At 42.4% G+C, this 24,933-nt stretch overlaps 1 protein-coding gene and 1 long non-coding RNA gene across 3 annotated transcripts in view; one reads left to right on the forward strand and one right to left on the reverse strand.

Moving 5' to 3' along the window:
* Positions 1 to 7,132, forward strand: part of LOC308512121 — a 43,521-nt gene extending 36,389 nt beyond the window's left edge. Inside the window, exons 3-5 of the long non-coding RNA XR_013995465.1 lie at positions 950 to 1,076; positions 1,341 to 1,436; positions 6,777 to 7,132. This is a non-coding gene — a long non-coding RNA (uncharacterized lncRNA). The remainder of the gene's footprint in view (positions 1 to 949; positions 1,077 to 1,340; positions 1,437 to 6,776) is intronic.
* The window catches only part of LOC308512120 (zinc finger protein 157-like), a 41,261-nt gene that overhangs the window by 10,923 nt on the left and 5,405 nt on the right, over positions 1 to 24,933 (reverse strand). For both annotated transcript variants that reach the window (XM_081081930.1, XM_081081931.1), the window contains 4 exons: positions 22,640 to 22,828; positions 20,346 to 20,472; positions 19,976 to 20,071; positions 9,839 to 9,885 (listed from right to left, as the gene is read on the reverse strand). In XM_081081930.1, coding sequence (XP_080938056.1) covers positions 9,839 to 9,885; positions 19,976 to 20,071; positions 20,346 to 20,472; positions 22,640 to 22,642 — 273 coding nt within the window. In that variant the 5' untranslated portion in view covers positions 22,643 to 22,828. Of the gene's footprint in view, positions 1 to 9,838; positions 9,886 to 19,975; positions 20,072 to 20,345; positions 20,473 to 22,639; positions 22,829 to 24,933 lie in introns of those variants that run through there.

Here is a 24,933-nt window from a genome sequence, read left to right on the forward strand (position 1 = left end):
TCTACTGGGTGGGCTCTTTTCTTCCTATTGGTTTGTGCGAGTTGTTTACATCCTCTAAATATGAGCCTTTGTCAGTAATATGTGTTGCAGATATCTTCTTCTATTCTGCAGCTTTCCTTTTCTGTCTTATAATGTCTTTTAAATGAATAGAAGTTTTAAACTTCATTGTAGATAAGCTTATCAATTTTTTCTTTATAGTTAATGGGGTTTTTTCGCATTTTTTTGTGAATTATTTTCTTAATCCAGGATCATGAAGATATTTGTCTATATTATCTTTTAAAGGCTTTATTGTTTGCCTTTGCTCCATACATTTCTTTTAAAAAAATATTTTTCATTGATTTCAGAGAGGAAGAGAGAGAGAGAGAAACATCAATGATGAGAGAGAATCATTGATCTGCTGCCTCCTGCACGCCCCCACACTGGGGATTTAGCCCACAACCCAGGCATATGCCCTTGGCCAGAATCCAACCCAGGACCCTTCAGTCCACAGACCAATACTCTATCCACTGAGCCAAACCAGCTAGGGCCACGCATTTCTTCCAAATGCCTTGTAGCACCCTTTGTGTCCTATGCTGGTGTCTAAGTCTTTAATTTGTTCTATTTTATTCAACTCTATTGCCATTGCCTAGCACAGAATTGATCAGTAAATGTATTATCTCTAGTTTCTACATTAGAGGACTTAAAGAGAATCTGTCTTGACCATCATTTTTGAAAAAAATGAATGAATTAATATTCGAATAAATGAATGAATGTAGCACACAATGAATGTCAAGCTACTTCAATAAGCTTTTTCTCTCACAAAATAAAATGCAAAACTAGGTACTGAGTGAAAATCCTACATGATAATTATGGTAAAAGTCATGAAAAACAACTTCCTATCTATCTAACCTCTATCCCCCACCTCCACCCCCATGCTGACCATGTTTTGAACAGGATTGTGTTGTTACAGATCTCATTGTCATTCGAGGATGTGACTGTGGACTTCAGCAGAGACGAATGGCAGCACTTGGACCCTGCTCAGAGATGCCTGTACTGGGATGTGACACTGGAGAACTACAGCCACCTGCTCTCAGTGGGTAAGTACAGCCAACCTATGTGTCTGCCAGGGGCCTCAGTGAGGCTATTTCCATTCTCAGCTGCTGAGCGCTCTGGGGCATCTCAAGTGTGCAATGATGTCATTTTTTTATTTGTCTAGATTCTTCAGTCTGTTTTGAGCTTTATTATTATTACTCTATTCCCAGGGAAATGTGATTACTTTTCTGAAGAACAAATGGAAGTACCATTCAAAGGTCCCTGAAACCCATTTAGCTGGACCCAATCTTTATTATATCTATTAACAGGGTACCAAGTTCCCAAACCAGAGGTCATCTTCAAGTTGGAGCAAGGCAAGGGACCATGGACGTTGGAAGGGGAAACCCCACATCAGAGCTGTTCAGGTGAGTAAGTGTGATCTATACAGATGGGGGAACATGGAAGTAAATCTCACTTTTGTAGGAGAGGTTGGTACCTTTCAAAGGCTGTGAAGATAACCTGTCTTGGAAATTCTAAACTTTTGGACTTGCTTGAGGGATAGTTGACGGAAGCTTCTCTGATACCTAAATGCCATCTCCATCTATGACCCTTTTTCTCTTGGCTTTTTTCTTTAAATATATTTTTATTGATTTCAGAAAGGAAGAGAGAGGGAGAGAGAGATAGAAACATCAATGATGAGAGAGAATCATGGATCAGCTGCCTCCTACACATCCCCTACTGGGGATCAAGCCCACAACCCGGGCATGTGCACTTGACTGGAATCAAACCCGGGACTCTTCAGTCCGCAGGCCAATGCTGTATACACTGAGCCAAACTAGCTAGGGTTTCTCTTGGCTTTTTGACAAGAAAGCTGTCTCTAATTTTGTACCCTGTATCATATACATACCATGTTATTTTATCTAGAACCTTTTTATACTTCCTACTCCACCTCTACCCCCCTTATCTTAGTTTCTGTCCTTGTACATTTAGGTATTTTTTTGGTAAGAGAACATTTGGTAAATTCCAGAAGTAGAAGAAGTAATTCCTAGAAGAAATGGGCTTAGGAAATGAGTTATTGAGGTAAAGAAAGGGCCATTTGGGGCTTGGGAGTGAAGAAGCTAATGAACACAGACACCAGGGGAGTGAGGGCATGAATGGGGGAGTGGGAGGGCAATAGGGGGATAAGGACACATATGTAATACCTTAATCAATAAATTAAAAAATTAACAACATAAACCGATGAATAAAAATGGATCTAGAGACAGGGAAGCATCGATCAGATGCTCAAACCTCAGAGGGAAGGCAGGGGAGGGTGGGGCTAAGGGGGAGAGATCAACCAAAGGACTTGTACGCATGCATATAAGCATAACCAATGGATACAGATACAGGGAGCGGGGTGAGGGCATGCGTGAGGGTATGGGGGGGGGGGACAATGGGAGGATAAGGACACATTTGTAATACCTTAATCAATAAAGGAAAAAAATTAAATTTTAAAAAAAACAAGAAGCTAATGGTAATGTGCCTAGGGCAGGGAGCGGGAGAGGGAAGGGAAAGAGAAAGGTACAGGTGTGCTCCCTGGAGGAGGAGCGCCCATTCAGGTATTTTTAAATTTCTTCCCTTTTATTTCAATTCCCCATATCCATTACGTATGTCTCCTCCCATGGGCAACTGGTCTAATGTATTTGATCTTTGTGTTTGTATGGTATTCTCTTAAAGTCTAAAGTATGGGTTTGTGAGTATGTAGTTTTACACTGTGCTATGTGTCTTAATTGTATTCTTTTTATTTTTTTCACTTGTTTTCTCTTGTCTTTTTGATGATAACCATTCTAACAGTGTGAGGTGATATCATTGTGGTTTTTATTTCCCTGATGATTAGTGGTGTTAAGAACCTTTTTGTGGACCTGTTGTTCATCTGTATGTCTTCTTGGAAAACCTCCTATTCAGTTCCTTGGCCATTTTCAAATCAAGTTGGGTTTGGGGGTTAGTGTTTGTTGGTTTGTTTTTCTATTGCATTATGTGAGTTCTTTGTATATTTTGGATATTAACCTTTTATCATATGTATGACTTGCAAATATTTTCTCTCGTTTCATAGGTTGCCCTACATTTTGTAGATTGCTTCTTTTGCTGTGCATTTTCTTCATGTCTAGTGCATTTATTGTCTTCCCTGAATCTGACTCTATTCTGTGCTCTGTTTGTTCAGATGATGCATTTTCACCCTGTGATCAGATTTCACTGTTCCATGAAATAGCTCTTAATTACTTCAGCATATACAGCTCTTTCCTTTTTCTCCTCCTCCATCTCACAGGAACTTAGAGAAAAACACAGGATTTTAGACTTTGTGGTAACTGAGGCTTTCACCTCTGTTTTTAGAATGTTCCCAGAATTAAGACCCTGTTTCTATTGTATAATTCAAGGTGTTATTGGGAGAGAGAAACTGGGGAAGTTGAACATAAAGGATTATTAGTGCCCTGGCCGGTGTTGCTAAGTGGTTATAGTATTGACCCACTGATCAAAGGGTCCTAGGTTGGATTCTCAGTCAAGGGCACATACCTCAGTTCCAGGTTCATTCCTGTTCACAAAGTGCATGCAGGAGGCAACCAATGGATATGTCTCTCTCACATCTATATTTCTCTCCCCCGCCCCTCCTTCCTCCCTCCTACTCTCTCTAAAAGTCAATGGAAAAATATCCTCAGAGAAAAAGAATTATTAGCTATAGTGGGGTTGGAGTAACAAGGGATGGTTAGTAAAAGTAAAGAGAACTCTAAAGAATAAAAGAATAGTGGGAATAAGGAACAGCCAGTACCTCTACTATTGTGACGGAGCACCCAAGCAAATGCCTCCCCTGCTTCCAAGGGATGCAATCCAGACTTCGTTAGGAGGCACTGCATGGTTCATGGCATGGCAGAGTAGTTGCTGTGGTGCCATGCTGACAGAACTTGCTAAAAATCTGCCTTCTGTGGTTCCAGAGAAAACTGACCATGGGGAAGAGCCTTTCTGGAGGTATTTCACTCCCAATCATCTGAGAGGGGGACAAAGGTAAACCACTCGGTGCTGCAGGAGCTGGGTGCTGAAGTCACCCATTACAGCCAGGAGCTGAGCTCTAGAGAAGTGTCCCACACTGCAAGACCTGGTTGCTGGGGAAGCTGCATGTGCATCAGAAGCCAGATGTTAGCAAAGTCACCCACACTGCAGGAGCCTGGTGCTGGACAAGCTGCCCTTGTTGAAAGTGTGCTGAGTGAGCCCACTAGAACCAGGAAGCAAACCCCCTTCCTCCTGAAATGTCTCTCCATTACCCTCTAATGACCAAGCTTATCATTGTACCAGCTGGCAAAGGAAAAACACACTTAAAGAGACCCAGATCCATTTTTGTAGAGTGGACAAGAAAGCATAAATTTGAAGTTGAGAGGCAATAAATTGATAACTGGCGCCCTAGGCGGCTTGGCTCAGTGGATAGAGTGTCAGCCTGTGGACCGAAGGGTCCCAGGTTCGATTCCAGCCAAGGGCACATGCCTGGGTTGCGGGCTCAGTCCCCAGTAGGGGGTGTGCAGGAGGCAGCCAATCAATGATTCTCTCTCATCATTGATGTTTCTCTCTCTCCTTCTCCCTTCCTCTCTGAAATCAATAAAGAAATGTGTTTTTTTAAAAATTGATAACTGGCCGAAACCGGTTTGGCTCAGTGGATAGAGCGTCGGCCTGCGGACTGAACGGTCCCAGGTTCGATTCCGGTCAAGGGCATGTACCTGGGTTGCAGGCTCATCCCCAGTAGGAGATGTGCAGGAGGCAGCTGATCAATGTTTCTCTCTCATCGATGTTTCCAACTCTCTCTCTCTCTCCCTTCCTCTCTGTAAAAAATCAATAAAATATATTTTTTTAAAAAAATTGATAACTGGCACACTTAGTCTTCCATTTTCTGAACTGAAACATGGAGCTTATTTGGTAAATTTTTACTTACATTTATTGAATTTGGGGAGATAGAGGAGGATATTTTGCTGTCTTTCAGAAGGATTTTTCAAGTGTCTGCTAAGACCATAGAATATATTTGGAAAGGGAAGACAACTGCATGCACTGTTAATAATTTCAGTCTTTGTGTATTAATTCTTTCTGTTATAACACAAAACTGTGCCACTTTGATTATCAATGTGTATGGTACCATATTTCTTTATATATTCATAGCAGAAACAACCTCCCTAGAGGTGTGCTGAAATGAGAACTAATATCAAGGACAATCCATTTTGAATATACACAGAGGAATAAAATAAGTTTAATATAAATGTATAACCTCTCATATAAGAATTCTGAGGTGAATGGGTTCATTTGACAAGACAACTCTAACCCTGGCGCATCACTCAGGTACCATGTTCCAAATCACTGTTCTGCCATGCAGTGGTCAGCAAACTGCAGCTCGCGAGCCACATGCGGCTCTTTGGCCCCTTGAGTGTGGCTCTTCCACAAAATACCCACTTCTGCGCATGGGCCACGAAGTTTCAATCGCACTGTACATATGTGGCTCGTGAGCCGCAGTTTGCCGACCACTGTCCTAGGGCATTGTTGTCAGTTGTGTGGTTAATGTTGGGTCACTGTTGTGTCCAGTGGGAAGGGAAAGGAGAAATAGAGAAGATTTACCCACTATCTTAAGATCTGACCTGTTCAGACCTTATCACTTCTGCTCATACTCCACTGGTGAGAACAAAGTGAAGCTGGTCAATATAATGCTAACCTATATTCTGTTCCTATAAAAGGAGCGGTAAATAGATTTTGGTGGATGGCTTGAAGTTTCTGCCATAGATGGCTTTCCCTCTTATTTTATACTTGTTAAAAGCATATATTCCGCCCAGCCTGGCGTGGCTCAGTGGTTGAGCATCGACCTATGAATCAGGAAGGAGGTCACAGATTCCTGGTCAGGGCACATGCCCAGGTTGTGGGGGCACAATCCCCAGTGTGAGGCGTGCAGGAGGCAGCCGATCAATGATTCTCATCATTGATGTTTCTACCTCTCTCTCCCTCTCCCTTCCTCTCTGAAATCAATATATATATATATATATATTCATTCATTCCTTGGACCAATGAAAACTTGCAACTGGCTACAGAGTTGGAGCACAGATACCTACTTATTTTTTGTCTATGTCAAGATGGCTGGTATTGTAAGAGTTTTTCCTATAGATATAAAGGAATGTATATCTATAAATTATAAATCCTATGAATGCAATAACAGTTTAATGTTGATGCTCATAATAGTTCAGAAAGAAAAAGCAAGAAGAATCAGAGAGATTAGCAAGGTTTTAAAGCTGATATGTAATAAGAACATACAATCCTAAATATTTATTTTAACAGACTTTAGTTTATTCTTCTGGTTTCTCTACTCACTATCCAGACGTCCGACTAGTGAATATGGATTCCAAGATTTCAAATACCATCTCTTTCACTTATTAAGCTATTTTATCTTCAGCAAGTTATAAACTTCTCTGTGTTTCTATTGTCTTATCTGTGAACATAATCGATAATGATAGCTACCTCTTTAGCGTTCAGTGAGGATTAAATGAGCTATTTTGAGTAAAGCACTTGGAACAGTGGTACCCAGTTCACCACAAATATTAGATATAGTTTTGCATATAGTGAGTGTTCTAGGAGAATTTTATATCACTACATTGTTACTTTTTTCAATATTGTCATATGAACTTTGTGTTCATCCTATCTGAACTACACATACCCACTATCCTCTGCTACTTGTTCTTTGAGTTATTTTCATTTTTTCTTTTTCTTTTTAGATAAGGATATTGGGAAAACCCAACAACAGAGAATTTCTGGAGAAGTTTCATTCCACTGTGAGAAATTTGGTCAAATCATAGAAGATGATTCACTGTGTTCCATTTTAGAAGAATTGTGGCAAAATAATGACCAGCTAGAGAGATTTCAGGAAAACCAAAATAACCCTGTAAGTCATGTGAAAGTGTTCATTAAAGAGAGGGGCTATGAATGTAAAAATATTGAAAAAATAATTCATGTGAGTACCAGGCTTGTTCCTTCAATTAAAAGACTCCATAACTGTGAAATATTTGGAAAGAGTTTGAAGAATACTTTAAATTTGCATAATCATAATAAAAGCAATTCAACATTGAATCTCGGCAAGATTTTTGGAAATGGCAATGATTTTGCCCATAACCCTTCCTGTACTAAGAATGAGAATGCTAATAATACAGGAGCAAATGCTTGTGAACATAATCAATGTCGAAAACATCTTGGCCACAAACAAGTTCTCATCGACCATCAAAAAATTCATACTGGGGGGAAACTTTATGTATGTACTGAGTATGTAAAGAACTTCACCCAGAAGTCAGACCTCTTTGAGCATCAGAAAATTCATGCTGGAGAAAAATCCCATGAATGCAACAACAGTGAGAAAGTCTTCACTCAGAAGCCCCAAATTGATGTAGCTCAGTGTGTTTATACAAGAGCAAAACCGTATATATGCACTCAATGTGGGAAGGCTTTTACTCTCAAGTCAAATCTCATTACACATCAGAAAATTCATACTGGGCAGAAACCCTACAAATGCAGTGAGTGTGGAAAGGCCTTTTTCCACAGATCATATCTCTTTAGACATATGAGAATTCATACAGGAGAAAAACCTTATGAATGCAGCGAATGTGGAAGAGGCTTCTGCCAGAATTCAGACCTCAATATGCATCAGAAAACTCATACTGGAGAGAAACTCTATGCATGCAGTGAGTGTGGAAAAGCCTTCACAAGAAAATCAGCACTCAGGATGCATCAAAGAATTCACACAGGAGAGAAACCCTATGTATGCACTGAATGTGGGAAGGCCTTCATCCAGAAATCACATTTCAATACACACCGGAGAATTCATACTGGAGAGAAGCCTTACGAATGCGGTGACTGTGGAAAATCATTCACTAAGAAGTCACAACTCCATGTGCATCGAAGAATTCACACAGGAGAGAAACCCTATATATGTGCAGAATGTGGAAAGGTCTTTACTCATAGGACAAATCTCACTACACATCAAAAAACTCATACTGGAGAGAAACCCTATACATGTGCTGAATGTGGGAAAGCTTTCAGTGATCAATCAAATCTCATTAAACACCAGAAAACTCATACTGGAGAGAAACCCTATAAATGCAATGGCTGTGGAAAAGCCTTCATATGGAAGTCACGCCTCACTATCCATCAGAAATCTCATATTGGAGAGAGACACTATGAATGCAATGAGTGTGGGAAAGCCTTTATCCAGAAATCAACACTAAGTGTGCATCAGAGAATCCATACAGGAGAGAAACCCTATGTTTGTCCCGACTGTGGGAAGGCCTTCATCCAGAAATCACATTTCATTGCCCATCATAGAATTCATACTGGAGAGAAGCCTTATAAATGCAGTGACTGTGGAAAATGCTTCACTAAGAAGTCACAACTCCGTGTGCATCAGAAAATTCACACAGGAGAGAAACCCAATATATGTGCTGAATGTGGAAAAGCATTCACTGATAGGTCAAATCTCATAACACACCAGAAAATCCATACTAGAGAGAAACCCTATGAATGCAGTGACTGTGGAAAAACCTTCACCTGGAAGTCTCGCCTCACTATCCATCAGAAATCTCATACTGGAGAGAGACAATACGAATGCAGCAAATGTGGGAAAGCTTTCATCCAGAAAGCAACACTAAATATGCATCAAATAATTCATACAGGAAAGAAACCCTATGCTTGTACAGAATGTCAGAAGGCCTTCACTAACAGATCAAATCTCATTAAACACCAGAAAACTCATAGTAGAGAAAAAGTCTATAAAGGCAGTGACTGAAAAAGCCTTCATCTGGGAATTATTCTCTCTCATCATTGATGTGTTTCTCTCTCTCTCCCCCTCTCCCTTCCTCTCTGAAATCAATATATATATATAAAATTTTTTTTAAAAAAAAATCATAAGATACCCTAGCCAGATTGGCTCAGTGGATAGCGCATCAGCCTGTGGACTGAAGGGTCCCAAGTTCGATTCCAACCAAGGGCACATTCCTGGGTTGTGGGCTCGATCCCCAGTGTGGGGCGTGCAGGAGGCAGCCGATCAATGATTCTCTCTCATCATTGATGTTTCTATCTCTCTCTCCTTCTCCCATCCTCTCTGAAATCAATAAATATATATATATATATATATATATATATATATATATATATATATATATGTGTGTGTATATATATATATATTTTAAAATCATATGGTAACTCTGTTTAACAATTGCAGGTATTAAAAAGACAGCCAACAAACCAATGTACAGAGATCAGAGAACAATGATTGGTCCTAATAGATGAAATCTCATTAAACACCAGAAAACTCATAGTTGAGAAAAACTCGAAAAAGGCAGTGATTGAAAAAGCTTTCATCTGCGTGTACATCATATGTCTCAGTGGGGAAGAGGAGTGCCTGATGCTGAAATAATTGTGCAGGGCGAAGTAGATATGACAGACGACAGGTGAAGTGAACAGGAAGCAAACAAAGCCAAGAATCCCCCAAATCCAAGTAACTGCATCGCCATAGTTGATACACAAGTATATGTGTAGGGAGACTCTTCGATAAAGTCTTGGGGCAATAGACTTTTTGCTTTTATACAGGGACCCTCAAGCTCCTACAAATGGTAGAAATAGAGACCTCAGGAGATAATTTGTAATTTCTAATGTTTCACTTTATGGATAAAAGGCTTTATAAATTTAGCACTGACTAGTTCTTCATACCCTGGAATGTAAAGGGACTCAATACTGGCCAAAATTTTTTCAAATTTCTAAGGTGGGAGAAACATTTTCATTGTTTACATACCTGCAGGGCACTGAAGTCCAGGCAAAAACCTACTTGGGAATGCAGATCTGTGAGGAGACAGAAGTTTTTGTGATTATTGACATTTAAGACACAGAAAAGACTGCCATGAGGAACTGTTCTTTCTCTTCCCTTTGCTAAGTCACCATGGTATATTTTTTAAAAATTAAATAGAATTATAAAAATTAAGTCTGACTTTATGCATTAGGCAAAGCTCTAGCTGATGTTACAGGAATATAGTTATTAAACATTACACACATCTAAAGGTGGCAATTTTTCCCTCATTAATTCCATGCTATGGCAGCAAGTGATTATTCACACCCAAAGAAACTATGCATATCTTCTAACCTGTATCCCCAAAGCTATCATTTATGCAAGCTGCAAACCTCAGTCTTTTTTTTTTTTAAATATATTTTATTGATTTTTTACAGAGAGTAAGGGAGAGAGATAGAGAGTTGGAAACATCGATGAGAGAGAAACATCAATCAGCTGCCTCCTGCACACTCCCCACTGGGGATGTGCCCGCAACCAAGGTACATGCCCTTGACCGGAATCGAACCCGGGACCCTTCAGTCCGCAGGCTGATGCTCTATCCACTGAGACAAACTTGTTAGGGCAAGACCCCAGTCTTCTCATCCCTTTAGTGACTGCCTCTGAGTCCCAGGACTCTGGACTTTCAGTCTCGCCCACCGAAGCCTTTGCTTTCTTTGAGATTCTTGTTTGAAAAACAATGAGTGAGACATTGGGTTTCAATACATAAAGTTTTGATTTTGTTTGTCTTCCAATTTGGTTAAGATATATACTTTTTAAAATATATATATTTTATTGATTTCAGAGAGGAAGAGAGAGGGAGAGAGATAGAAACATCAATGATGAGAGAAAAATCATTGATTGGCTGCCTCCTGCGCACCCCACACTGGGGACTGAGCCTGCAACCCAGGTATGAGTTCTGACCGAGAATCAAACTGAGACCTCCTGGTTCATAGGTCAATGCATAACCACTGAGCTATGCCGGCCAGGCAGATATATTCATTTTCTATATGAATATTAAGAGTACTTTTGTGTAGATTGCATTATTTTATCCCCATTTTATAGATGTACAAACTGAGGTATAGATAGGTAATATGATTTCCCCAGGATACACAGCTAGGACAAGGAAAAGGCAGTATTTTTTTTTAAATACAAGCAAGCACTAATTAAATTTTTTATGACCTAGTTACAATTTTTTTTCTTTTTAAACTTTATTGAGTTGCAATTCACATACAGTAAAATTTATCCATTTAATGTGGCAATTAAATTAATTTTAGCATATTACAGAGCTGTGCAACCATCACAATAGTATTTTCAAATATTTTCATCATCCCCAAAAGAAACCCCATACCCATTAGCAGTCACTCTGCATTTCTCCCACCTCCCCCGACCTCAGCCCTAGACAACTGCTAATCTACTTTCTGTCTCCATAGTATTCACTAATCTAGACATTTCATATAAATGGAATCATACAATATGTGGTCTTTTGTGGCTGGCTTCTCTGAAGTAATGTTTTCAAAGTTCATACATGTTGCAGTGTGTATCAGTACATCATTTATTTCTATTACTGAATAATATACCATTGTATGGTTATACCACATTTTGATTATCCACTCATCAGCTGATGGACATTTGGGTCGTTTCCACAGCCAGTATGCACTGTACTGAGGCATCATTGAATCCAGACACTATTAGTGGCTAATGGGGATCAACAGGCACAGTGATGACAGTTGATGCAGAGTCAGCGACATTGTGACTGGGCCTTTTAAAAGTCAAAGACACTGTACTCATGGCCAGTGGGTGGTTAGCAAGGTGAAGCTAGTGAGGTATCAGCATATACTGTGCTGGAATCTCACATAGGTTAGTACCTGCTCTTGTGGCTAAGTGGCGAGTAAGACCACTTCTAAAGCCTAGGGAGGACTGTCTCCCATTGCCAATGTCTTTCATCTGATCTAGTGTTCAAGATTCCTGATTTTCTTCCAGACAGCTCCTGGTGTGGGAAGAGTAAACTTTTTATTGTTGTTTAATATGTTTTTATTGATTTTAGAGAGAGAGGAAGGGAGAGGGAGAAAGCGATATAAACATCAATGTCAATCAGCTGCCTCCTGAACACCCCCTGCTAGGGATCCAACCCGCAACCTGGGCAGGTGCTCTGGCTGGGAATTGAACCAGGGCCTCCTGGTGCATAGGTCAATGCTCAACCGCTGAGCCACTTGGGCTATTATTGTTTTCAAATTTTAATTGAGACATAATTTACATACAATAAAATGCACAGATCTGAAGTTTACTCATTGGATGACTATTATATATGCCCATTAACAAACACTCCAATCAAGATACAGAATAGTTCCACCACTCCAGAAAGTTCCCACCTACCACTTAGGAGTTAATTCCCAACTCAGAGGCAACCACTAATCTGTTTTCTATCATTACAGATTACTTTTATTTATGCTTGCAATTTCCATAACAATAATTTTAAAACATCAAATTTGGCCATAAAAACGGAAGGAAATCTTACTCTTTGCAACAGCCTAGATGGAGATTATTATGCTAAGTGAAAGACAAATACCATATGATTCCACTCACGCCGGGGTCCAGCCCCAGCAGGCCAGGGGTTCCCAAAGGTGTGGACAGAGTCTGAGAAGAATGATTTACATGGAGACAGCGTTCAGATGATCAGCATAGCTCTCTTTAGTCTCTGTGGATCTTCCTGTACCTGGCTGAGGCCACAGAGAAAGATCCAGAGGCAAGCTGAGCCTTTATTTTATAGTCAGAGGTAAACAAGGAAGTGGTTACCATAGTTACACTGTCCTTGTGATTTTCACTTGTTTTGGCAGCACTTGCTACACCTCCCACAGCCCATTAGCTTCCCAGATAAGATCTAGGGAGCGTCATAAGGTCAAGCCTAATTATGCTAAGAGGACTGTGCCCTCTAAGCTGGGACTTGTTTGTGACTTTGCCAACAGGTCAGTCCGAGGCTTAACCCTCTAGCCGTGCCCCACACACTCATATGTGGAATCTAATGAACAAAATAAACTAAAACAAAATAGAAACTGACTCATAGAGAACAGATTGACTGCTGTCAACAGAAGTGTGATTGAGAGGCTAGATGAAAAAAGGTGAAAGAATTAAGTTATGGGGGGAACACTCATAGACAACAGTATGGTGATTAACAGAGGAAAGGGGGCTAGAGGGAGGTAGAGAAGGGTATAGGGGAGATAAATGATGACAGAAGGAGACTTGACCTGGGGTGATGATCACACAATAAATATACAGATGGTGTATTATAGAATTACGTACTTGAAACCTATATAATTTTATTAACCAATATCACCCCAATAAATTAAAAAGAGGAACTCCTGGGATGGGAGTGGGACTGGAGATTAAGTTTAATCACCAATGGCCACTGATTTAATCAGCCATGTGTATGTAATGAAACCTCCATAAACACCCAAAAGGATGGGTTTTGGAGAACGTCAAAGTCGGTGAATATACAAAGATCTGGGAAGAGCGATGCACTCAGGGGCATGATGTACCCCATACTTTGCCCTATGCATCTCTTCCATCTGACTGTTAAATAAAATGTTTCTCTGAGTTCTACAAAAAAAAAAAACCACCATCAAATTTAATGTTTTAAATGGATGGAATGGAGATTGAAAGAACTGATAAGATGGCATCTTGATAAATTTAATTAATACTTAGCTGATGGGGGTGGGGGCATGCTATATACAAAATGCAGAAAGTGTAATCTGTATATTCAAGTGTATGCTGTATTTGGGAAAACCTGATGATTAATTCAAATATCTTGGGTCATCATAATCATTATGGATCATTCGGGGGTGAATAGCAAAAAGGGTTTTTAATTTAGCATCAATTTACCCTGGTCTAGTGTCACCAAATATTAAAGGCAAAAGAGTTACTTTTCTTTAGCAAATAAGGTAAAATAGAAAACATTCTCGAAGTTGAGGTTTGCCCTAACAGACCTCCACTAAAGACAACTCTAAAGGGTATTTTTCAGGCAAAGAATAAAACGAGCTTGACCAGCGTGATTCAGTGCTTGAGCATTGACTTATGAACCAGGAGGTCAGGGTTCAATTCCTGGTCAGGGCACATGCCTAGGTTGTGGGCTCAATCCCCATTGGGGGGTGTGCAGGAGGCAGCTGATCAATGATTCTCTCTCATCATTGTTGTTTCCATCTCTCTCTTCCTCTTCCCTTCTCTGTCTGAAATCAGTAAAAGTATTTTTTTAAAAAAGAAGAAAACAATCCTGGAAGGAATGCACAAAGGAATAAAGAGCAACCAAGGTGGTGAATATGGAGGTTAAACAAAATTAATGTATAAAGCAAAAATGTTTTCTAGGGAGATGTGTATGTGTGTGTGTTTATACACACACATATATTACATATAATTATATATATAAACCCCATAATACATCATTATACTTTGAAATATATATGTATCTAAATGTATATGAGCAAAGTTTCTATTAAAGGATTAGCTTTTGAAGGCAATTTTTTTTGGAGAAAGCCATAAAATACTATTGAAGGTCAAGAAAGATGTGTTTAAAAATTTTAAAAAACAACAACACATTCATGGATGAAAAGACTTAAAGCCATTTTACACCTTTCAGGTTGGCAATAATTTGTAAGACTGATAAGTCCTGGTGAATATGTGGGGAAATGTAACTTTTTCTCAAACTGCTCGTGAGAGTATAAATTAGTACAATTTGGAGGGGGGAAATCAATCCTATATAATAAAGAGGCAATATGCAAATTAACCCTCATGCCCTCACAAGATGGCTGCCTACAACCAGGCTGGCAGGGGGGTTAGTGAGGGACAACCAAACGTCTGAACAAGCAGGCTGCATGGGGTGACCAGGCCAGCAGGGGTGATAGTTAGGGACGACTAAACAACCAAACAGCAGGCTGCGTTGGGTGACCAGGCCGGCAGGGGGGTTAGTGAGGGTCGACCAAACAACTGAACAGCAGGCTGTGTGGGGCAACCAGGCCGGCAGGGAGCCGTGAGGGGTGACCAGGCCAGCGGGGGGGCAGTTAGGGGCAATCAGGCCGGCACGCAGAGGAAGTGAGGGCGATCAGGCCAGCAGTGAGGGGACAGTTGGGGGCAACCTGGCCAGCAGCAGGGGGCAGTTAGGGGTGAGCAGGCCAGCAGAGGGTGCAATAAGAGGCAACCAGGCCAGCAAGGGGGGCAGTTGAGGGTTATTAGGCTGGTGGGGGGGCAGTGAGGGGTGACTAGGCTGGAAGCAGGGGCAGTTGTGGGTGACCAGGCTGGTAGCGGAGGCCAGTTAGGGCCAACCAGGCCAGCAGGTGGGGCAGTTAGGGGCAATCAGGCCGGCACGCAGAGGAAGTGAAGGGCGATCAGGCTGGTGGGGGGACAGTTAGGGATGACCAGGCAGGCAGGCAGGTGAGCAATTGGAAGCCAGTGGTCCAGGATTGTGAGAGGGATGTCCGACTGTCGGTTTAGGCCCCATCCCCAGGATCGGGCCTAAACTGGCAGTCAGACATCCCCCGAGGGGTCTTGGATTGGAGAAGGTGCAGGCTGGGCTGAGGGGACCCCCCCTTTCCTGTGCATGAATTTCGTGCACTGGGCCTCTAGTTATTTAATAAAGTTGAAAAACTTCTATATTAATCAGAACCCAGGTAGGAGACAGAAACCATATCAATTATTTTAACAGAAATAACATTATGAAGAATGCTTAACTGGTTATGAAGTTATTAACCACATAAATGAAAAGACAACAAAAGAACATTAAAATTATCATGGAGGTGGCAACTGCAGAAAGCAGCCAGGCTAGGATAATAAGGGAAGAAATTGAAACTATTAAAAGTTAGAAGGTTGGAGGAGAGGGTCTCATGTGGTTGGGATTCATACCTCTAAGGAGGGGGCCCCAACCAGCTGAACCTCACATCTCTAAGGGGTTAGGGTACCATGGAAAACTGCAAATGTGTGAATGATGGAAAACTGCAAACTGGATTAAACTGCTGCTACTCTAAGGAACTACTGCCACAGTGAAGAAGCAATGCTGGCCTGATGCTCAGATAAACAGGGAGGCCCAACAGGTAGCAGCTGGCAAGACAGAAACATGTTTTGTACAGTCACGGCCCCAGCATCACAAAGCACAGTATAGAAGGACAGGTTTGGAGCTAGCGCACAATAGCCTAATAACTGTCACACTGCCTACACCCTGTGACCCACCAGTTCCACTTCTAGATACTCAACACAGAAACAATACAAATGCCTTTCACTAGGTGAATGGAGACATAAATAAATAAACCAGACCTATATGTATCAACATGGCTAGATCTTGGAAAGAAAATATTTCATTAAAAAAGCAAGCTATGCAAGTTTAAACATAGTGTGATACCATATATTAAACTTTTTAAAAGCAATATCCTAATATATAAAAACCCTGGGTCCGTCACATCCGCAATGACCGGGAGGCTCGACCATTCACCAGGCTTTCGCGCACAGCAGGTGAGTGGGCTGAACTGCTGACCTCTTGGAGAGAGAGAGAGGCGGGGCTGATCAGCAGTGGCAGCAGCTGCTGGCGAGGCTGGGAGAGAGAAGCAGGGTGATCAGACCCTGCTTCTCTCTCCCTCACCAGCAGCCAAGGCCCAGAGATGCTGACTGGCATAGAAACCGACCAATCAGAACCAAATTGGCTGGCAGAGGAGGGAAGTTGGGGACGATCAGGCCAGCAGGGGAGAGCAGTTGGGAGTAAGATCAGGCCAGCAAGGGAGGGCCATTGGGGGCAAGATCAGGCCAGCAGGGGAGGGCAGTTTGGGGCAACCAGACTGGCAGGGGAGGTCAGTTGGGGGGGACCAGGCTTGTAGGGGAGGGCAGTTGGGGGCCATCAAGCCAGCAGGGGAGAGCAGTTGGGGGCAAGATCAGGCCAGCAGAGGAGGGCAGTTGGGGCAGTCAGGCCGGCAGAGGAGGGCAGTTGGGGCAGTCAGGCCAGCAGAGGAGGGCAGTTGGGGCAGTCAGGCCAGCAGGGGAGAGCAGTTGGGGGTGAGATTAGGCTGGCAGGGGAGGACAGTTAGGGGTGATCAGGCAGGCAGAGGCAGTTGGGGACAAGATGAGGCCAACAGGGGAGAGCAGTTGGGGGCAACCAGGCCAGCAGGGGAGGGCAGTTGGTGGGGACCAGGCTTGCAGGGGAGGGCAGTTGGGGGCCATCTGACTGGCAGGGGAGGGCAGTTGGGAGGAACAGGCTGGCAGTGGAGGGCAGTTAGGGGCAATCAGGCCGGCAGGGGAGCAGTTAGGTGTTAATCAGGCCAGCAGGGGAGTGGTTAGGGGGTGATCAGACTGGCAGGCAGAAGCGGTTAGGGGCGATCAGGCAGGCAGGCAGGTGAGCAGTTAGGAGCCAGCAGTCCCGGATTGTGAGAGGGATGTCCCAGATTGGAAAGGGTGCAGTCTGGGCTGATGGACAGCCCCCCCCCATTGCACAAATTTCGTGCACCGGGCCTCTAGTATCATTATATATTGCAGCATTCATACTATATTTAAAAAACTCAGAATAGATGAAAATTCTAAATGTTGAAAAGGAAACTTTAACTTTGGAGGAAAGTATAGAATATTATCACCCTAAAACTGACAATTAAAACATAAAACCTGAGCAGAAGAAAATTAAAGAACTGGACACAGTCTAGGGGAAGATTTTTGCAACACAAATGACTGGAAAATAATTTTTATAGTCTCATATATTAAAAACAACATTTAAACCAAGAGGTAAAAGATAAACTGCCCATTAGAAAACAATGAGCATAAGGATATGAACAGTCAGTCAATGCAGCCAATCAACAGAGAGAAAAATGTTCAACCTCACCACTAATTAGGGAAATCCAAATGAAATAAAAACAGCAATGAGCTCTCCCCTAAGGGGATCAGGACATATTTTCACACCAATGTAGGAGCCAAACTGTTGCAAGTGCAGTCTGTGTGCCCAGGTGATCAAATGGTGAAGGGAGCCTTCACAGAGAAGCTTTCTCTATAGCATAAGGTAAGTGCCAACCTAATGAGTTCTCTGATGCTCTGTGAGGTGTGCTTTACGGCAGAAGGCTTTACCACATTTCTGACATTCAAAGGGTCTCTCTCCTGTGTGAATTCGCTGATGTTCAATGAGGCGTACTTTCAAATAAAAGGCATTTCCACAGTCACCACATTCATAAGGTTTCTCTCCAGTGTGAGTTTTCTGGTGTTGACAAAGGGATTTCTTCATACTAAAGATTTTTCCACATTCACTACATTCATAGGGTTTCTCTCCTGAATGCATTCTCTGGTGTTCAATGAGGCGTGCTTTAACATAGAAGGCATTACCACATTTACTACATTCATAAGGTTTCTCTCCTGTGTGAATTCGCTGATGTATCCCCAGAGATGAGTGCACCCTAAAAGATTTCCCACATTCATTACATTGATAGGGTTTTTCACCTGTGTGAGTTCTCTGATGATTATTGAGAGTCGTCTTCATTCTAAAGAATTTCCCACATTCTTCACATTTATAGGGTTTCTCACCTGTGTGTGTTCTCTGGTGTTGATTTAGGGATTTCTTCGCACGGAAGTTTTTCCCACACTCACCACATTCATAGGGTTTCTCCCCGGTGTGAGTTCTCTGGTGTTGGGTAAGAGATATCTTAACGCGAAATTTTCTCCCACATTCACTACATTCATAGGGTTTCTCCCCGGTGTGAGTTCTCTGATGAATTGTGAGGGTTGCCTTCTCAGAAAAGGTTTTCCTACATTCAGTACATTCATAGGGCCTCTCTCCTGTGTGTGTTCTCTGATGTAGAATGAGTTGTGACTTCCTACCAAAAGATTTCCCACATTCATTACATTTAAAGGGCTTCTCCCCTGTGTGAGTTTTATGATGAGCAATGAGGTATGACCTTGCACTAAAGGTTTTTGCACAGTCATTACATTTATAGGGTCTCTCCCCTGTGTGTATTCTCAGATGTTCAATAAGGTTTGATTTCCTACAGTAAGTTTTCCCACATTCATGACATTCAAAGTTTTTATCTCCTGTGTGTGTTCTTTTATGCCCAACAAAGCCCGTTTTCTTGTAGAAGACTTTCCCACACCCATTGTATTCAAGAGTTTGATCCAAAGTTTGAATTGTCTTATGCTGAAGGTCATTATCATGCCTGAGGGCATTACCCCCAACAGAACTGTTGCCACACAGCAGTGAGAGAGATCCTTTTAAAACAAATCATATCATATCACTCTTTCATTCAAAACCCAACAACGGCTTTCCCTGTCACAGTATAAAATTAAAGTGCTTAACACAGCCTATAAAACTCTACATAATTTGGCCCCTAGAAAACTTTCCGATATTGCTTCTTAACACTCTCATCACCCATACTTAAGCCATACTGGCCTCTTTGCTATTACTAGGATATATTACTCAGACTAGGCTTGGAACTTACAGATATCTGACCCCAAAGTATTCAAAATCTACATGTCTCCATATCTCTCACTTCACTGATGTTGGTGCAATGATGTTAACCTCACCAAAAAGTCTTCCCTGGCCACATTCCCTAAAAGCACCCCCCCTCCCATCATTATCTACCTTCTTATCTTGCATTGATTTTTCCCTACCAAATATTATGTATTTGTTTACTTCTGGTCTCTTTCCCTCATGTAGAATTGCAAGGAGAACAGTGATATTAGTTTATTCACTGCTGGATCCCCACACCTTTGCACAGAATGTGACCAGCATATAGTTGACACTCATGAATGAATGAATGGCTACAATAGAAGGCATCTGAAGCAATGGAGAGAAGGAAGGCATTGAGAACAATAAAGCGAGAGAGGCTGGCTAAGGATAAATGTCTAAGGTGAGGCAGGCAGGGACGGACAAGAGTGGTAAATAACCACAAAAACCAAGATAAAATAGGAGAGAACATCAAAGTGTGAGCATGATACTGGGATGTGATTTAGACATCTGAAATATACAGGTCTTCTGTTCTCCAGTCATTTTCAAAGAGCAAGGACCACTAAAGAAAGATTCCTGAAAAGTACTGCTGAGCGATAACCTTAGACCTGAATTCCTGGGCTCTTATCTCCCGTTATCCATATGCCCAGTTCTTGCTCACTCACCTGGGTAACCATGGCCTGAGGATTCCTCCTCTAATATCCACAGCTCTTCGCCTCGCTCCAACTTGAAGATCATCTCTGGTTTGGCCACGCAGAGGCCTGTTAATGGGAAATGGCACAGGACATGGGCCAAATTGTCTGAGCTTTAGGGCCTCTGATGGAGGAGGAAGGTGCATCTTCATGAGCTGCACGAGGAAGGGGGCCCATTTAAACCTTTCATCGGGGGAAGTGAGAACACACACAATCTTCCTGGTGCCCCAAACTGACCAATCATCTGTGACCCTTGAATCTAAAACTAAAATATCATTAAACTCAACAACAACCAAAAAAGAAAACACATGCTACCAGGAGTTACATGGACAATAATTCTCACCCACAGATGCCAGGTTGCTGTAGTTCTCCAGCATCACATCCTTGTGCATGGTCCTCTGAGCAGGGTCCAGTCTGTGCCACTCCTGTCGGGTAAAATCCACCGCCACATCCTCGAAAGATACAGATCCCTGTAACAACAATCTGAAATGATCAGAATGGGACACATAGAAAAAATTTTTGGGAACTAATTCTCTCAAAAGAACACCATTAAAAATTTACTAGAAAAAAAAAGAATTTACTAGAAAAACTACACTGGAGCCCAGATGGTGTGGCTCAGTGGTTGATCATCAACTTATGAGCCAGGAGGTCACAGTTTGATTCCTGGACAGGGCACATGCCTGGGTTGTGGATTTGATCCCCAGTAGGTGGCGTGAAGGAAACAGCTGATCGATGATGTTTCCCTCTTGTCGATGGTCCTATCTCTCTATCCCTCTTCCTCCCCCTCTCTCTCTAAAAAATCAATAAAAATGGCCCTAGCTGGTCTTGCTCAGTGGACAGAGCGTTCACCTGTGAACTGAAGCTTCCCAGGTTCGGTTCCAGTCAATGGCACATGCCCAGGTTGCGAGCTCAATCCCTAGTGTGGGGCGTGCAGGAGGCAGCCAATCAATGATTCTCATCATTGATGTTTCTATCTCTCTCCCCCTCTCTCTTCCTCTCTGAAATAAATAAAAATATATTTTTTAAAAAATATTTTTTTAATCAAGAAAAACGTATTTACAAAAAAATATTTAAAAATAAACTGCTGTTGTTGCCTACCCCTGGTACTAAGCAAGAAACAGCACCTGATAAGGTGACTTGAATTTTGTAAAATGCGTATTTTGTAAAATGCACAATTGAGAATATTGCTAGTTCCTCTCCATAACACTCCCTAAAAAAAGGCTGTATTTGAATAAGGCCCCGAAGAAAAGTAAGCCATGTCTGAACTGCAAACACCAATAGCTCTCTTGATGCCTTTAGACCAGGGGTGGGCAAACTTTTTGACTCGAGGGCCACAATGGGTTCTTAAACTGGACCGGAGGGCCAGAACAAAAGCATGGATGGAGTGTTTGTGTGAACTAATACATGTTAACACTGCTGCTGGTGAAGGACCGGAGGGGAGAGCAAGAGAACCCTCTTTCGGCTCCGTGGGCCGGTTAGAACAGCTGAACGGGCCGGATCCGGCCCGTGGGCCGTAGTTTGCCCACGGCTGCTTTAGACCCTTACGCTCTGTAGGGAGTAGCGATAGGGTTAAGCCTCAGACTAGACTGACCTGTTGGCAAAGCCACAAACAAGTCCCAGCTTAGAGGGCACAGCCCTCTTAGCATAATTAGGCTTGACCTTATGACGCTCCCTAGATCTTATCTGGGAAGCTAATGGGCTATGGGAGGTCCAGCAAGTGCTGCCAAAACAAGTGAAACCCACAAGAACATTGTAACTATGGTGACCACTACCTTGTTTACCTCTGGCTATAAAATAAAGGCTCAGCTTGCCTCTGGATCTCTCTCTGTGGCCTCAGCCAGGCACAGGAGATCCACCTAGACCAGCCATGGGCAAACTACGGCCCACGGGCCGGATCCGGCCCGCTTGAAATGAATAAAACTAAAAAAAAAAAGACCGTACCCTTTTATGTAATGATGTTTACTTTGAATTTATATTAGTTCACACAAACACTCCATCCATGCTTTTGTTCCGGCCCTCCGGTCCAGTTTAAGAACCCATTGTGGCCCTCGAGTCAAAAAGTTTGCCCACCCCTGACCTAGACCCAGCTTATTCTCTTTGTCTATCTTTTCTACATCCTTTGCCATCCTTCCTCAGGCCTGTGGAACCCTTGGCTGAGCTGGCCCGGTACAATGCTCCACACTCAGACATAATTCTCAAAGTGTGTGCTACTTGTACTAACAAAGATGGGAGCCCAATAGGCTTATGACCAAAATAACCATGGTGACAGGGAGGGAGTTTATGCATAGATTTAACAACATGGACTTCCAGTCACCAAGGCAGACCTGGTGGCAGCCGAGTGCCTAATTTGCCAGCAGCAAAGACTAGCACTGAGACCCTGCTATGGCACCATTCCCCCGGGTGATCAGCCAGCTACCCGGTGGCAGGTTGATTCCATTGGACCACTTCCATCATGGAAGGGGCAGCACATTATTCTTACTGAAATAGGCAGTTACTCTGGATATGGATTTGCCTTCCCTGCACACAATGCTTCTGCCAAAACTGCCATCTGGGGCCTTATCCACTGATCAAGAAACTCACTTCACAGCAAATAAAGTGCAGCAATGGGTCCAAGCTTATGGAATTCACTTGTCTTACCATGTTCCCCACTATCCCGAAGCAGCTGGCTTGATAGAATGGTGGAATGGCCTTTTGAAGACTCAATTAGGCCTGCAGGACAAGATGGAGTTCCTGCAGGCCCTGAAGCACAAACTGCAGAGGGTCAGTGGCCACAGCAGCCTCCGTGGCTATACACAAATTTTCTTCGGGGCAAATCCTGTTGGTGCACTAGTGGGGGGAGACAAATATGGAAACATACTATGAAGACAACAGTTTTTTGGCTCTTACCAATGGGCTATATATACACAGTATTTCCTCACCCCTTATCCACAGTGATATGTTCTGAGACCCCCCCAGGGCGGTGGTCGGCAAACCGTGGCTCGCGAGCCACATGCGGCTCTTTGGCCCCTTGAGTGTGGCTTTTCCACACAATACCACGTGCGGGTATGCACGTATAGTTGCAATTGAAACTTCGCGGCCCATGCGCAGAAGTCGGTTTTCGGTCTGGGCGAGTCTATTTTGAAGAAGTGGCGTTAGAAGAAGTGGGGGGTGTCGGTCAGTCCAAGGGGAGACACGGCGCAGGCGGGCCGCGGGATACACAGCGCGGGGGAGGTACATTGTTTTGAGGTATGTTCGCTGAGGTTGACCCCTTCCAACTCCCCCATCCACACTCCTCTATCTGAAACAAGTATACAAGACGAGTGTGGATGGGAGAGTTGGAAGGGGGCGACCTCAGCGACCGTACCTCAATCAGATTGAAGATGTTTTTAGCAAAGGCCAGCTTAGAGTACCCTAATTAAGTTAATAACAATGTACCTACCTATATAGTTTAAGTTTAAAAAATGTGGCTCTCAAAGGAAATTTCAATCGTTGTACTGTTGAGATTTGGCTCTGTTGACTGATGAATTTGCCAACCACTGTCCCAGGGGATGCCTGAACCACAGAGAGTGATGCAACCAAAAGCCAAAGAACACCTTGAAGAGGCAAGGAAAGATGCTCCCCCAGAGCCTTCAGAGGGACCATGGCTCTGACAACACCTTGATTTCTGACTTCTGGCCTCCAGAGATATGAGAATAAATTTTTTGTTGTTTAAATCCAAGTTTTTGGTCATTAGCTATGACCGGCCTGGAAACTAACACAAATTTTATTGGGTATTGGGACGTGAGGCACTACTGTAATAATTACCTAAGAATGTGCAAGTGATTTTGGCTTGGGATAATGTGTAGAATCTGGAAGAATATTGAGGTGTGTGACACACAAAACCTAGATTGCCTGGAAGAGCCTATTGGAAGAAATATGGACATTAAAGGCACTGCTGCCCTGGCTGGGTAGCTCAGTTAGAGCGTCGTCCCCATATGCCAAAGTTGCAGGTTCAATCCCTGGTCAGGGAACATACAACAATCAACCAATTAATGCATAAGTAAGTGGAACAACAAATTGATATTGCTCTCTCCCTTCCTCTCTCTCTAAATTCAATAAATAGGTTTGGCTTGGTGGTTGAGCATCAACCTATGAACCAGGAGGTCATGGTTTGATTGCACATGCCCAGGGTTACAGACTTGATCCCCAGTAGGGGGCGTGCAGAAGGAGATTGATGTTTCTATCTCCCTCTCCCTTCCTCTCTGAAATCAATAAAAACATATTTTTTAAATCAATAAATTAAAACATTTTAAAGGCATTGCTGCAGAGGGCTCAAAAGGAAGTGAGAAAGAGTAGAGCAAGCATCTATCATCTTAGAGAATAAGTGTATCATCATGAGCAGAATGTTAATAGAAATATGAACATAAAAGGTGTTTCTAAGGTGAGATTTCAGATGAAAATGAAGAACGAGTTACTGGAAACTGGAGAAAAGACTATCCTTGTTATTTATATAGTGGCAGAAAACTTGATAATATTGTGTGCTATGGTTGTGTGGAAAAATAGAACTTATAAGGAATGAACTTGGACATTTAGCTGAGAGATTTTCAAGCAAAATATTAAGGGTGTAGCCTGTTTTTGTCTTGCTGCTTATAGCGAAAGGTGAGACAAAAGAAACATATTGACTAAGAAGCTATTAAGCAAAAAAAGGAACCAATACTTGATGATTTGGGATATGCTTGTCCTACCCATATTGTAAAAAAAAATTAGAAAATTCACTGTTCAGAACTAGTGCTATGGAGAGAAAGCCAAGAGTATAGCTAGATAATCTTTTCCTGAAGAGATGAGATATGTGATTCATGACCCACTGAACCATCTAGGAATAGAGATGGGATTATCCAGTAAAGATCTCTTGGCTGATGGGGACCTACACAGGAGAGCCACAAGCCTTTTGAGAATGTTGTATGTGCAGAAAC

The sequence above is a fragment of the Myotis nattereri genome (genome assembly GCF_964212035.1).
Source record: "Myotis nattereri genome assembly, chromosome: X".
In the NCBI taxonomy this organism is placed as follows: domain Eukaryota; kingdom Metazoa; phylum Chordata; class Mammalia; order Chiroptera; family Vespertilionidae; genus Myotis; species Myotis nattereri.